Source organism: Penicillium diatomitis (genome assembly GCF_028827545.1).
Source record: "Penicillium diatomitis strain IBT 30728 chromosome Unknown utg000008l_segment0_segment0, whole genome shotgun sequence".
Taxonomy (NCBI): domain Eukaryota; kingdom Fungi; phylum Ascomycota; class Eurotiomycetes; order Eurotiales; family Aspergillaceae; genus Penicillium; species Penicillium diatomitis.
This window is the reverse complement of record NW_026623180.1, coordinates 603,043-615,589: the sequence shown is the minus strand read 5'-3', so window position 1 is coordinate 615,589 and position 12,547 is coordinate 603,043. Positions and strand designations below refer to the sequence as shown.

General features: G+C 49.7%; 2 protein-coding genes across 2 annotated transcripts; both read left to right on the top strand.

The window, feature by feature from the left end:
- Positions 1-7,837: 7,837 nt before the first annotated feature.
- Positions 7,838-8,270, top strand: N7539_006260 (uncharacterized protein; the record flags this gene model as incomplete). Its single annotated transcript, XM_056935862.1, has 2 exons — positions 7,838-7,846; positions 8,079-8,270. The coding sequence occupies 2 exons, from the start codon at positions 7,838-7,840 to the stop codon at positions 8,268-8,270; spliced, it is 201 nt and encodes a 66-aa protein (XP_056788786.1).
- A 1,870-nt stretch (positions 8,271-10,140) lies between these two features.
- Positions 10,141-11,921, top strand: glnA (glutamate--ammonia ligase; the record flags this gene model as incomplete). The annotated part of the gene is made up of 5 exons (XM_056935861.1): positions 10,141-10,143; positions 10,295-10,330; positions 10,424-10,516; positions 10,722-11,388; positions 11,482-11,921. 5 exons carry the CDS (start codon positions 10,141-10,143, stop codon positions 11,919-11,921), a joined length of 1,239 nt encoding a protein of 412 aa, XP_056788785.1.
- Between the last annotated feature and the right edge of the window lie 626 nt (positions 11,922-12,547).

Genomic DNA, 12,547 nt, shown 5'->3' with positions numbered 1-12,547 from the left:
ACTGAAGTGTTCTTCTTTCGGTAACACAGAGGTGTGAGCTAGAAACTCTTGTCGCAGCGCATCTGATCAACAAGAGCGAAGATGTTGTAGTTGTACTAAGACCTTTCATCAACCAAGGTATTAAAGTCAGTGCCGGTCTTGAATGTTGCACATGTGCCCTGAACCAGTCCTTACTCTTTTGTTCTCTTAATTGCATTGTGACAAGCTGATGGATGGCGTCACAGTCAGGAGCAACTTCAAAAAGGCTTTTTTCTGTATAAGACAGGGAACGACTAGATCATAGTTCGAGCGCCCTCCAAGGACTAAGAGTTCAGAAAGTACCCTTCGTTCAGTGGATGTCTCGCACCCTCGTAAAATGTGAAAAATGCACATGTCCTGTCATTTCCGACGATATTTTCGTGTTTACCTTGGTCAATATGAACACCTACTCGGCAACTCACCCATCACAACAGATATGCTATTTCCCATGGTCACGCTCAACGCATATCTCGGTGTCCAACCTTACGCATTAGAGGGCGAAATCCAGACCAGGCAACCATCCCGTCATCCTCAAATCTCACTTTTTCTCTCTCCTCCAACCATCCCCCAATCTCTCATTAGTCGCTTCTCGGCACTCCCGTCTCCTCGATCCTATCTTCAGTCGTCCCCTTGGTCCAAATTGCAATCCTCTCTGGCACGACGGTTCCAGTTCCGTACGATTTCCGGCGTCGCTGAAACCTTTCGTCGTCGCCGGCAGAACCCACTCCAAGCATGGATAAACGCAAATTATCAGTTCGCATTGGCCGACGGCACCACAGGGCACAGCGGGCTTCCATCAAGCACATACTACTCTGTACGTGACGTGCTGAAAAGGTTTACGACTTCTTCCAGCTACTTCTGGCCAGTCCCTGGATGCATTTCACAGGAAGCGCCTGCGATGGCAACGACATCGCCCATGCAACCGTTCGCTTGTTGTCGCCCTCTATACCAGCTGAGGCACTGTGGTACATTGGTACGTTCTTCACAGGCGGATTGGAGAAGGTTCGGTTCTTTCGCCTCGCCAGATGATGAGATTTTCGACGGACGAAAGCATATAATGCATTGAGAAAGAAGGGGAGCAGTGCAGACCGGGAACGAGATAAGCGAAGGCACCCCGGGAGGACTACGGAGATGGCAGTGGTGCAGGAGTCGGTTGTTGTCTGACGCAGGAGATTCGTCTCGTGTGACTTGGTCTCACTAGTGAAGTTGAAGCGGTCGTGAGGTGAGGGCGCTTGGGTGTTGATCTCCGAGGGTTTCACGTGGGTGGACGTCTATTTCTCATGGAGGACACGAACGTATCATAGTTTCAGGCTAAATGAAAAGGAAGTGATCCAGAGAAGGATACTTCCAGAATGAGAACATCAGCCCTCTGAATTCTGCAGAATTCGGACGTTATCATAGCTGGCCCCCTGCCCAGAGCTGCAAGTGGTTTGTGTCAATCTGATAACCGGAATGTATTCATCTGAGAGCCGGTAAAGTAAGCTTCCTGAATTGATCAACTACTTCACTGAAACATGCATTTTCTCGATACTGGTGAGGTCGGAGGGTGTATCTTGAGTTCAATGACCTCTAACTACTGATATACTATTGATCATCGTGGCCCGTTTAGTCACTCCTAGCTTCCACCGTATCCGATCTCTTTGGGTGGATCCAGGTTTTTAGATCCCTTAGAATCACGAAATACGAAGGACAGCGAGGTAATCATATCGTCTTTGAGAAATCTACGCAGTAAGGTCGTTCGTTGTTGGTCCTTCATATGCCGTACATTAGGCAGAAAGTTAGTCCACATTAACGTCCTTTCGAGGTGTGGCCCTGCAGCCCAAGGTGTAGATGTAATGAATCCGGTATGACGTAGGCCTTGGCGGGTATCCTTAGACTGTCCATGTCGCTAGGACCAGAGCGGGAAGGTCGAACTCCAATTTTCACGTGATTGTTCTGTCATTTTGTTTTGATGCTGTATTAATCAAGAGACTGGACCCGTGTTTGCTACTCCTTAGAGCCCTTACCGCCTACCGATTTCCCGACCGTGCACACCGGAAACTCACTAAGAAGTTCTCTTTACCACAACACTTTTATCTGTATCATAATTTTATATACTTCCTTAAGACTTGAAAGGGCTGTAAGAAGGTCGAATCTTAGAATTATTTTTGTAGGGCCGGTGATTTATTTACAGAAACGGGTGGATGCTAGATCGCGGACTTCGAGAAGTTGAAGTGTTGAGTCGGAAAGCAAAGGCAGACCCGTATTTTATTTTGGAAGTCAAGTACTTTCAAAACGACGAACGTAATAAAACCAAAAATTGACCTTACTATTTCGATCCTAGCGAGGTGGACAGTCTAAGGACACCCGGCCTCGGCATGTTCCAGCACAGTCCGTCTACCGCAAATGCCCGAGAATGACAGTAGCAAAAAAGACAGAAAAAGCAAAGAAAAAGAAAACGTGGAGAGAACGTGACGAATGCTCACGAGGGTCCCATCGACACAGGCTCGAGCCCCCGCAGATCTTCTTGTTCTCAGGTGGCGATGGCATCATTCGAGTTGTGAGCACACATCTTCGACGGTAAATGGGTCAATGCAGGAAGTGGTTACCCATCTGTCCGGGAACCTGATCCGATCGAGAAACACGGAGATTTGCTGAACGATTTGGGTGATGTGCTGTGGCCCCAATATTCTTTTCAGGATCCTGAAAATCGAGCAAGAGAAGGTAGGTCCACGACCTGAGTCACAGATCGTGACTTTCTGCTAGTCTCTACTACACTTGAGTGAGATACTGAGTAGTGAGTACTGACAGTAATCAATGCGGAAATTCCAATCTCTTATCGCACTGTTGACTGGAGTCACACAGTCGATCTTTAATTCCCATCGCCAAGACCAGGCCGGCCCGAGACTCTTCATGACACGATTCCGAAACGGGAAACGGACAAGAAATGGCACCAAAACGGATTCAAGTAATTCCCAACCGTATCCACATCTCAAGAGGAGAGGCGGGGCGAGCAGACTTCTCTCCAGATGGGACTTCCAAACCCAGTTGAGAGTTGAGACTACTACTGATAGGGAAGTATCCCCACTCCCCCATCTGGTTCGAGACGATGACGATAGCCGCGGGTTCAACGCCGGATGACATCGTTTCGATGGCCCGGTTCCTGTTATCAGGAGGGGGAGGGGGCAACTCCGAGTGGAAGCGGTGATGTCTTGGGGAACAATCCGTGCGTACTGCGTAGCACGCGACTATATGGACATCCAGTCACTACTACTAGTATGTACCTTCAAACCTTGCACCTTCCTTTTTGTTTCGCTGAGGCCTGGAATCACCGCTGAAAATGTTGTGGTATCTTTATGACAATATTTTAAGTCAGAAAGAATGAGTGTGTTCACAACAAAAAGACTACGATAAGGGTAGTTCAATGTGTGACAAATCTCCAGCTTTGGATCGTCACATGGCAGATGCGATATTGGATGGATGGGGTGTGGCGCGGTCGGCGCGGTTGAGGCCCTATTCTCCGAGTCGACTGTTTTTTTTTCCGCGAGAAGCGCTGTTGGACGACCAGCGAGAAAAGAAGACGATATTTGCTGGATTCAAGGTCGTTGCACTAATTCGCTGGTGAAGGTTGTTGTTCAAGGGCAAAATCGACAAGTGCAGTGTTCAAGCCTCAAATCTGCAGTACATGACTACGTACGCGAAACTCGAGACTCGAGAGATACTCCGAAAGTAGGATGGTTGATCATGGTCAATCCAAGTCCAGCACCGTTCCTCCCACAGCAAGAATTCATTTATATTAATCATATCCGACCGTCAGCGCCGTGTGTCAAGCCACTCATCCACCAATCAGACAGGCCTGATAAGGCGATTGCGTACCCTGTCGATCGTAACCGCGGGCGTATGAGGACTCAACCTTTTTCTATTCCACCATACACTGTCACAGTGATCGTGGGTACTGTACTTTTGGGGGGCTATCCGCTATCGTGCTGGCGACTTGCACTGCTTGAGTTTCTCAATCGTGGACTTCTCCCCGTTGTTTCCAGAAAGAGTGCCTGCCATTATCCACGCGGTATCAACATATGCACATTTACCCGTACTTTTCCTGCTTGTCGCAAAGTCGAGTCATTTGACACTGACAGCTCAGTAGGTGGGTATGCATATTGCACACTATGCACTATACAGTATGCACCAAACACAATGGTATTGGCTCGGTAGTGTGGACTGCGGACTGCGGACTGCGGACTGCGGACTGCGGACTGCGGACTGTGGAGTTGTGGACTGGAACTGGACACTGGACAGGCTTCCATCAATTCGAGTTCGGCAAACACTCGGCGACTGTATTGCCTTTGCAGGGCTGAGCTGGAATGGGTGACTTGAAAGTGCATATTCAAGGGTGGATGCCTGTTGCTGATTCCTGAGCAGGTCTTCCATCTTCTCACGGGGCTGGAGTCACACCATCGTCTTCGCTGGGATCTCGACTGACTGGGTGACGGGAACCGCATGAGTGCAGCTGGTTCGTTTCGAGGTTGGCCGGCTGAACATAAGTCCTGCCGATCAACGCATTAATCCGTTCTCGAGGTCTCGGCCCTCTCCGTCCGTTGAATGGTTCCGCGCGTGACTAATGTCTGCAACGGCGCTGGAAGAATACTTCGAACGACCAAATCCCCCGGCCGGCACCGGACCTGACTTGCAAACGAGCAAGGAATAAGAAGTGAATGTAGTTGTCATTATTATATCTCTTTTCAGGTTCCAGATGCGTGAAAGTGAGTGACATCTCACTTACAGCTCTCCTCGATCTGCCTCCAGACAGTCCAGACTCAAGTCTTGGAAGTCAGGCGCAGGTGCTATTCTTGCACACGGGTCCATACCAATGTCTTACTGCGGTCAAGATCACGTGGTGCGTGTGGCAGTGTCACTGTCCCGAAGATCCTAAATCGGACCTGTGCCACACTTTTATAAAGACTACTGGATTCGCTGAGAGTTAGCATCTGTTTTGAGACATGAAGAAACGCAAATTCACAATTTGGCTAGATCTTTTCTGCCTCTTGCGTTCTTGGTGACACAAGTCGCGCCAAGTTTAGTCGTGCTGCCCGAGAATCAACACGAGAATTGATAGCAAAATGAGACGCGCTTGCCAAGGTGGCAGTAGCGTGATTAACTGAGCAACCAAGTCGTGTCCCGGCATTTGGTGTATACTACTAGGTAGCTATACTCGTATTGAAGACTGAAATCAGAATCACCTGGAGACGGCGGACCACATCCGCATTGATCATCGATGGTCCATAACCCCCATGTCGTCCTCGTCCAGCCACCCGTGCACTAAAACTCATGATTCCTAAATTCCCCGATTTTTCCAGGTTTAATTTCTTACCATCCCCGGGTTTCCGAGGTTGCTCTGGTCCCTCGCAGATGATCTGAACATGAAAAACCCGGGGAAATAAGGAAGATCCTGGTTTTGCCACCGTTCTTTGTTCCTTACCTGTTCTGGAGGAGTGGAGGATCTTCCTGTTTTCCCCGGACTTGGATCAGACTTGGTTCATGAGGGCGATCTGAGCCCCTCTCTAAGATCTGTTCGTGGGTTGCTGATATTCAAACTATGTGAATGTGAAACGGGAGCACCACCTAGACTGGGTAAGAAGACTGCTTTCAAATGACGAATGCACATGTTTGTCAAGAGGTGTAGAGTCGGCTAAATTGACTGTAGACCTGGAGACCCTGGCAGACGATGAGAGATTGAGGACCGGTTACTGGAGAGAACAAGAGGAAACTGCACTATCAGTATCACTATCTTGTGTGAAAGACCACCATTTGCGAACCGGTAAAAGTGTATAGCTGTTCTAGCGATTGTCTACACGATGGTCTCAAACCTAGACAATAACCCGCACTCATTATTGGACTACATTTCTCTTCTTATTCGACGGTGCTCTGTGCCCTCCAGGAAGAGTTGACAGCTACGGAGTACATGTAATACTTGCCGCCACACGACTCGACTCCCTGATAACCCACATGTGTATATATGTAAATCACTGGGACTCATGAGTCATGATTACTTCTTATCGACAAACGACGACCTGAACTCTACGAGGCACCAACAGAGTCAACCCAGAAAGTACAGTATATAATAGTCGTGTCTAACTCAACCACGGCCAACCCATACTCCACGAGCCCTCAAAAGGCACTGACCCTCTCCAACAGTCAAGCCCTCAACTAACCCAAGTGCCAAAATGTCAAGGCCAGGGCCGATATCGGTGCGTGACACCTACCAAGGCCGGATCAATTGGCAACTGATCAGGAACAAATGATTGGTGACCGGACAAAGGGTCAATCAGTCTTTCGCCACGCTCCACTTTTTTAACCGGGTGTCCAGCATGTCGTGGTCGTGGTTGTGGCAGAGGGTAGTCCGTCGGCAATCATCATGGTTCATGGATCATGGAACTTCGGTCGGAAAGAGGCCAGTGGCTGGGGATGTGGCCTCCGGACTCCTCCAGATTGCCGGGATCGTCTCCAGAGGGAGCGGATCCATAGAATACCGTTATCGTCGATACATCGCTACCGGAGCTGGGGCTGTTACGGACAGAAACGTGTATTTTACAGATTAGATAAGTTTCTCGAATAGCTGCGGAACTATGTAGGTACCTGGGTAGGTGGGGATACTGGACATGATTGATTGATACTCATGATCAGATCACGACTTTGCGTCTTCGATGGATAAACATAATATACTTGCCCGAATACTATATCGAATACATTGATACTTGACTTATATGGACTATGGAGTCATGGGCAGTGTAGTCAGAAGTGTAGCTTATAGCATAATCTTGAGGCATGGAAGGATTTTTGACACCCCCTCGTTGATCTAAGAATCTGTGCCGCATCCTGCGTTGAGGTTCCAAGTCAAAGGACGATGTCTGAATGTCGATTTTGGACAACCTTGCAGTATATGGAAATACATTGTAGGGCGGCGAACCCCTTAAGCTTCAACGACATGTCAACCGATGCAGGTACACCGTACATGGGAAGCAGACCGAACAAGGATTTCGTGTTTATTCGACTTTCCATCTTTGACAGCATCTAGAACATGCACTCTCGATGAAAGTGGATTGTTCTCGCTGATCAGATGGGCTAGTGCGACTGTGGGTAGAAAGTAGTAGATACGCACAGACGCAGACGACAGTAGTGGCAGTACCACAGTACTACTATATAGAGTGTAGTATGTACTATAAGTTATATCATATAACTAACTACTATGCATCAGTGTCACCGGCGAGTGGGGTTCGATCCCTAGAGGGACAAAAGTATGTCAGCCACGAGGAAGGCGATATGGAGCGAGGCTGATAAGACCTCTCACAAGATCCCGTTGAGGCGTGGCTCTGCGAAAGATCTCTAGTCAAGTATAGGTAACAGCTCATTGGGTGATCTTTGAAACACCGGTTGGTTAGTCTGCTGCCGCGATACACTATCGATTGAGCAGACCATTGAAAATGAGAAGGCAATATCGACAATAAGAAGAGCTCTCGCGCGCGCGCATGCCGACAATAATCCTGACTCGGTTCTGTGGCCTGTGCCTTGCTCCTCAAGTAGCCACCGGTGTAATCAATGATCAGCTTGGGCGGATACCACTTCGGCCAGATGGAAAAAAGACATTCCAAGTTGCTTTTTTCAACTTCGATGCATTTGAAGCGCTCTGTTCCCTCCACAGTGCACACTGCACCAGTGCACACTAGTGACTACTGAGGAGTGACCTGGTGACTTGAGCGTCCCATCAAAAGAAATTACCGGAGAGATAGCGACCCCTTGGTCCTTGCAGCTGATATGCATTTGACGCTGGTATCATCCAGGAATGGAGTTTGTAAGAGGTATTAGCAAATTGAATAGGTCTTTTCACTATCAATCGCACCTGCATATCTTTTAGAGTTAGGGTTATTGGGCAAGGAGGCAAAGGCATGTCTTCTCTCTCTCTCTCTCTCTCTCTCTCTCTCTCTCTCTCTCTCTCTCTCTCTCTCTCTCTCTTCGGTATCAAGTTGATAGGTAAGTAAGTACTAAGTAGTAGCACTGTCTCCTGCACCAGTCCTTTCACGGAGGACCAGAGCGGGTGGCGGATGGGGTTCTCCGTGTCTGATAGTCAAATACACCTGACCCGACTGGATCTTTTCCACATGTTCTCGGAGGAGCAGTTGAGGGGGCCTAGATTCGGCCCCCCGGACTTTTTCCGGGGTCAGCGACCGGAAGGGGATCAAGTCAAGCATGCCACGGACCCGGCATCCAAGTGGTAACACGGGCAGGGGAACTATCTTGTTCAGCACCCTTGCAATTATCTTGTTCACAATTTAAATGTTGATACTTTTGTCTTTTGTCCGAGACTGGCAGGCTACCGAGGGAACAAAAGGAACGAGAATAATTGCTTTTGCATCACATGTCCGAAAAGTCAAGCGCCCTGGAGAAAGTTGCGTCGCTCGTTGGATAAATCAACCGGGTGGGGGTTATCTTGACCTTATCGGCCCAACAAGATAACTGCATTTGATCGTCTCTGCGACTGGTGGGGGGCTTGAGGGTATGATTGGGCTGCGAGTGGTGCGAGCGAGTCACTTTAGTTCACGATAGGCCTCAAACTCGGCCTAATACGGCATGTACAAAAAAGATGAACACAAAAAGGAAAGAATGGAAATAAACATGGTTGCGCCTCGGTACGATTCTGTCATCATATGTAGAATGAAGTGCATACGGGCCAGTGTACATACTAAAATCCAAGGCACTGCAACAATATATCGTACTGTAGTCAGAATTTACCGAGCCTACAAGTACACACGTGTAAATGCAAAACACTCGTAGTACGCTCGTCATATCGTCACTGCTCCCGCGATTGTGGAATTGAAAGGTACGGGCAACAAGCGAGGGAAACCAGAATCACATGTGCAGGTTTTAGGTTATGCAGGTTTCAGGGAGTATAGAACCAGAGGAGAATGAGAGAACAGTGATGTCGCCTGCACCGTTCGGTGGACTGAGAGATCCAACGTCCCGTAGAATACACTCTACTACTACAGCATGGTCAAACTTTTGAGGCCAAAGGGGAGATCGGTGACGATGTTCCCAAAAGTCCAGGACATACAAAAGGGTCGCTATGATTTTGTATGATGCGGCGATGATGACACGGGTAAAAGTGGGTGGCGTTGTTCACATCAAATTGTGGGCTATTCTCTATAGCCCTTGGAGTATGATGATTTCATGCGGGTTACATTGCTTCATTAATTGAAGAGAAACCACAGAGAACGGGTCTTGAATTGGCCAACTTGATGTTGCTGTGATCACGAGGAGTTTCTACTCAGGTTTGTATGTGTGTTCAAGTTGTAATGTGTACTCGCGCCCAACTACTCAATTGCGTGTGTGTCTTGGGCGCAAAGAATGCGTGATTTAATTTTCTCCCCCTTGGCGGCCGAACAGGACGTGTTTCCTCAACGACCCCCGGTGTCGGGCATGGGAATGTCCACGGCAGGTGGCAGGTGGCAGTAATTACATACAATCTCAGTCAAGCCAAAGTCTATTGTATGAGGCACTTTTGGACTGTGCGCGTGCATGTCCAGTCATTACGATGACTGGAATCTGCATCTCCGTGACCCCGTCCCGGCAACGCACGTAATAACCGGTAAGATAACAGATGTTCTAGAGTGGTCAGAGAGGATACCGCTAGTCCCCATGGGACTGGGTGGATTCACCACTGAGACCATCATTGGCTGCATATGGCTGCCATTTATCCTCCGCTTTGGATTATGGGATTTTCTTTTTTTGTGAGTCTCTTCCTGAGTTTTCTTTTTCTTTTTCTTTTTTCCCTCCCTCCGCTAAGCGTCCCGGCTCCACTGGGACTTTCCCGTTTCGTCTGGGTCCCCCAAAATCGCAAAAAGACTCACTGGCGGGCGTGACTAAATTTAAATCTTTATCGGTCGCCCTCTGCTTCCCCCACCATCTAAAAACTCATCATCTTCCCCTTCTTTTGGATTTTACGATCCATTGCAAATCAATCTTCTCTCTTTTCCTTCGGGAACACCATCTCGTGTCTTTTCCATTCTTGACCTTTGAAAAAGTGTCCTGCTTGCTTGCGAGCCATCCTTGGTTTTCAACCCGTTCACACACATCCCATAATCCCTCATTATGGTACGTGATTCTCTATCCGATAGTCGTTGAATTTGGGGAGTCCCTACTCACTCTTCGAGTGACTCATCCATTTTCACCTCATCTGTCAAAGCCCACTCAATGAATCGTCAATGAATCGCTGCTAACCACCGCTCTGTCCTCTTCTCGATAGGCTGCCGATTCAACTGTCGTCTCCAACACGGAGAATGTGCGTTTGATTCTCGATACAATGGATTTCCACAATGGCCGCTGAGCCTGCGAGGAAATACACTTATACTGACTTCCCTTTGGGGTCGAACAGCTCATGAAGTACATGACTCTGGACCAGCGTGGTCGCGTCCAGGCTGAGTACGTGTGGATTGATTCCTGCGGTGGCACTCGTTCCAAGACCAAGGTATGACTGCGTCATCTTCAACCCACCCTTCATCACGTCTCTGGCCTCTGCCTGCCCGTTCAAATTGCGGGGCTCTCCATCATTATGGTGGTGGATTCGGGGCAGGATGTCTTGTCGATCCCAAATGGGATGGTTGTGGGATGGGTTGCCCCGTGCGTATCGCTGCCCAGCGATAAGAACCACGCGGAGTCTTATCCCTTTTCAGACTGGTGTTTCTGCACACGATGACCCTGCCACGATCCATGTCATGTCATATGGAGGGAGTGGGCGCGCACCCGGCCGTGGCCGTCTTCGCTCTCATGCCAAGCCCCCATTGGAATGGCCTGAAAACAGTGATCCCGCTAACTCGACATGTGTAAACCTGCAGACCCTGTCCAAGGCTGTCACGAGTGTTGAGGAACTTCCCGAATGGAACTTTGACGGTTCCTCCACTGGTCAGGCCCCCGGTGACAACTCTGACGTCTACCTCCGCCCCGTTGCCTTCTACCCCGACCCCTTCCGCCGCGGCGACAACATCCTCGTTCTCTGCGAGACCTGGGATGCCGATGGAAGCCCCAACAAGTTCAACTACCGTCATGACGCCGCCCGCTTGATGGAGACCAACGCCAAGGAGGAGTTTTGGTTCGGTCTTGAGCAGGAATACACCCTCCTCGGTACCGATGCTTGGCCCTACGGCTGGCCCCGTGGTGGTTTCCCCGGTGCCCAGGGTCCTTACTACTGCGGTGTCGGTACTGGCAAGGTCTACTGCCGTGACATTGTCGAGGCCCACTACCGCGCCTGCCTGTACGCCGGTATCAACATCTCCGGTATCAACGCCGAGGTCATGCCCTCTCAGTGGGAGTACCAGGTCGGTCCTTGCGCTGGCATTGATAGTAAGTTCTTCTCTCCCTGCTCTTTGCACCCCTCGCTGGTGCGGTGGTCTCGAACCGTTGATCGGGAATCTTGAACCTGACAAACAACTCTAGTGGGTGACCACCTCTGGATGTCCCGCTTCATCCTTCACCGTGTCGCCGAAGAGTTTGGTGTGCGCATTTCTTTCGAGCCCAAGCCCATTGAGGGTGATTGGAACGGTGCTGGTCTGCACTCCAACGTCTCCACCGCCGCTACTCGCGCTGAGGGTGGCATGAAGGCCATCGAGGCGGCCATGAAGAAGTTCGAGGCCCGTCACCAAGAACACATCGCCGTGTACGGCGAGGGTAACGACAAGCGTCTTACTGGTCGTCACGAGACCGGTAACATCGATAAGTTCTCATATGGTGTCGCCGACCGTGGCGGTTCCATCCGTATCCCCCGCCAGGTCGCCAAGGACGGCAAGGGTTACTTTGAGGACCGCCGCCCCGCCTCCAACGCTGATCCTTACCAGATCACTGGTATCATCGTTGAGACCATGTGCGGTGGCCTGTAATTGAATATTATTTGATCTTAGCGCTCCGATACCCTCCGGCATCAACTGGGAGTTCGGACCATGAGAGCGGCCTGACTGCACGAGGGAGCCCCACCGTCCATTTGAACCCTACTTTGACACCAACCTGCCATTGCGTTTTCTGCTTGTCCTTATGTCTCCCCCTCCCTCCTTCTCTTTCCGCCTATTTCTCTCTATATCTCCCTCCTGGACCCTCACGATGAACCCCCCCATCAATGACCTTCTCTCTCTCGGCGCCAGGGTCCGCCTCCTGCGTTCTTTCACCTCCCTCAAGTTGCACTCGCCAATTGTCTTTGTTTTGTTTCTCCGAGAATGAGAAACTCTTCCTGCCACTATCGTGGGTTATGTGTGACGTACAATAGCATAGAATTATTACACGGATGGAAACCCAGCCCATCGTTCAAGCAATACCTTCCTAACTGTGTGCTTGTATCATCGCATCAATTAACCTGGAGCTACCTGAGACTAGTCGCGACTTGAACGGTAGGACAACGTTACCAACTGACTGGTACCGCCGCCTGGGTGTCTTAGCTCTGACGAGGCTTGTCTTGGATGTAACCTCCGAAAAACCTTAATCGGACCTCAACATGCTGTGGGCCAAGACAGGC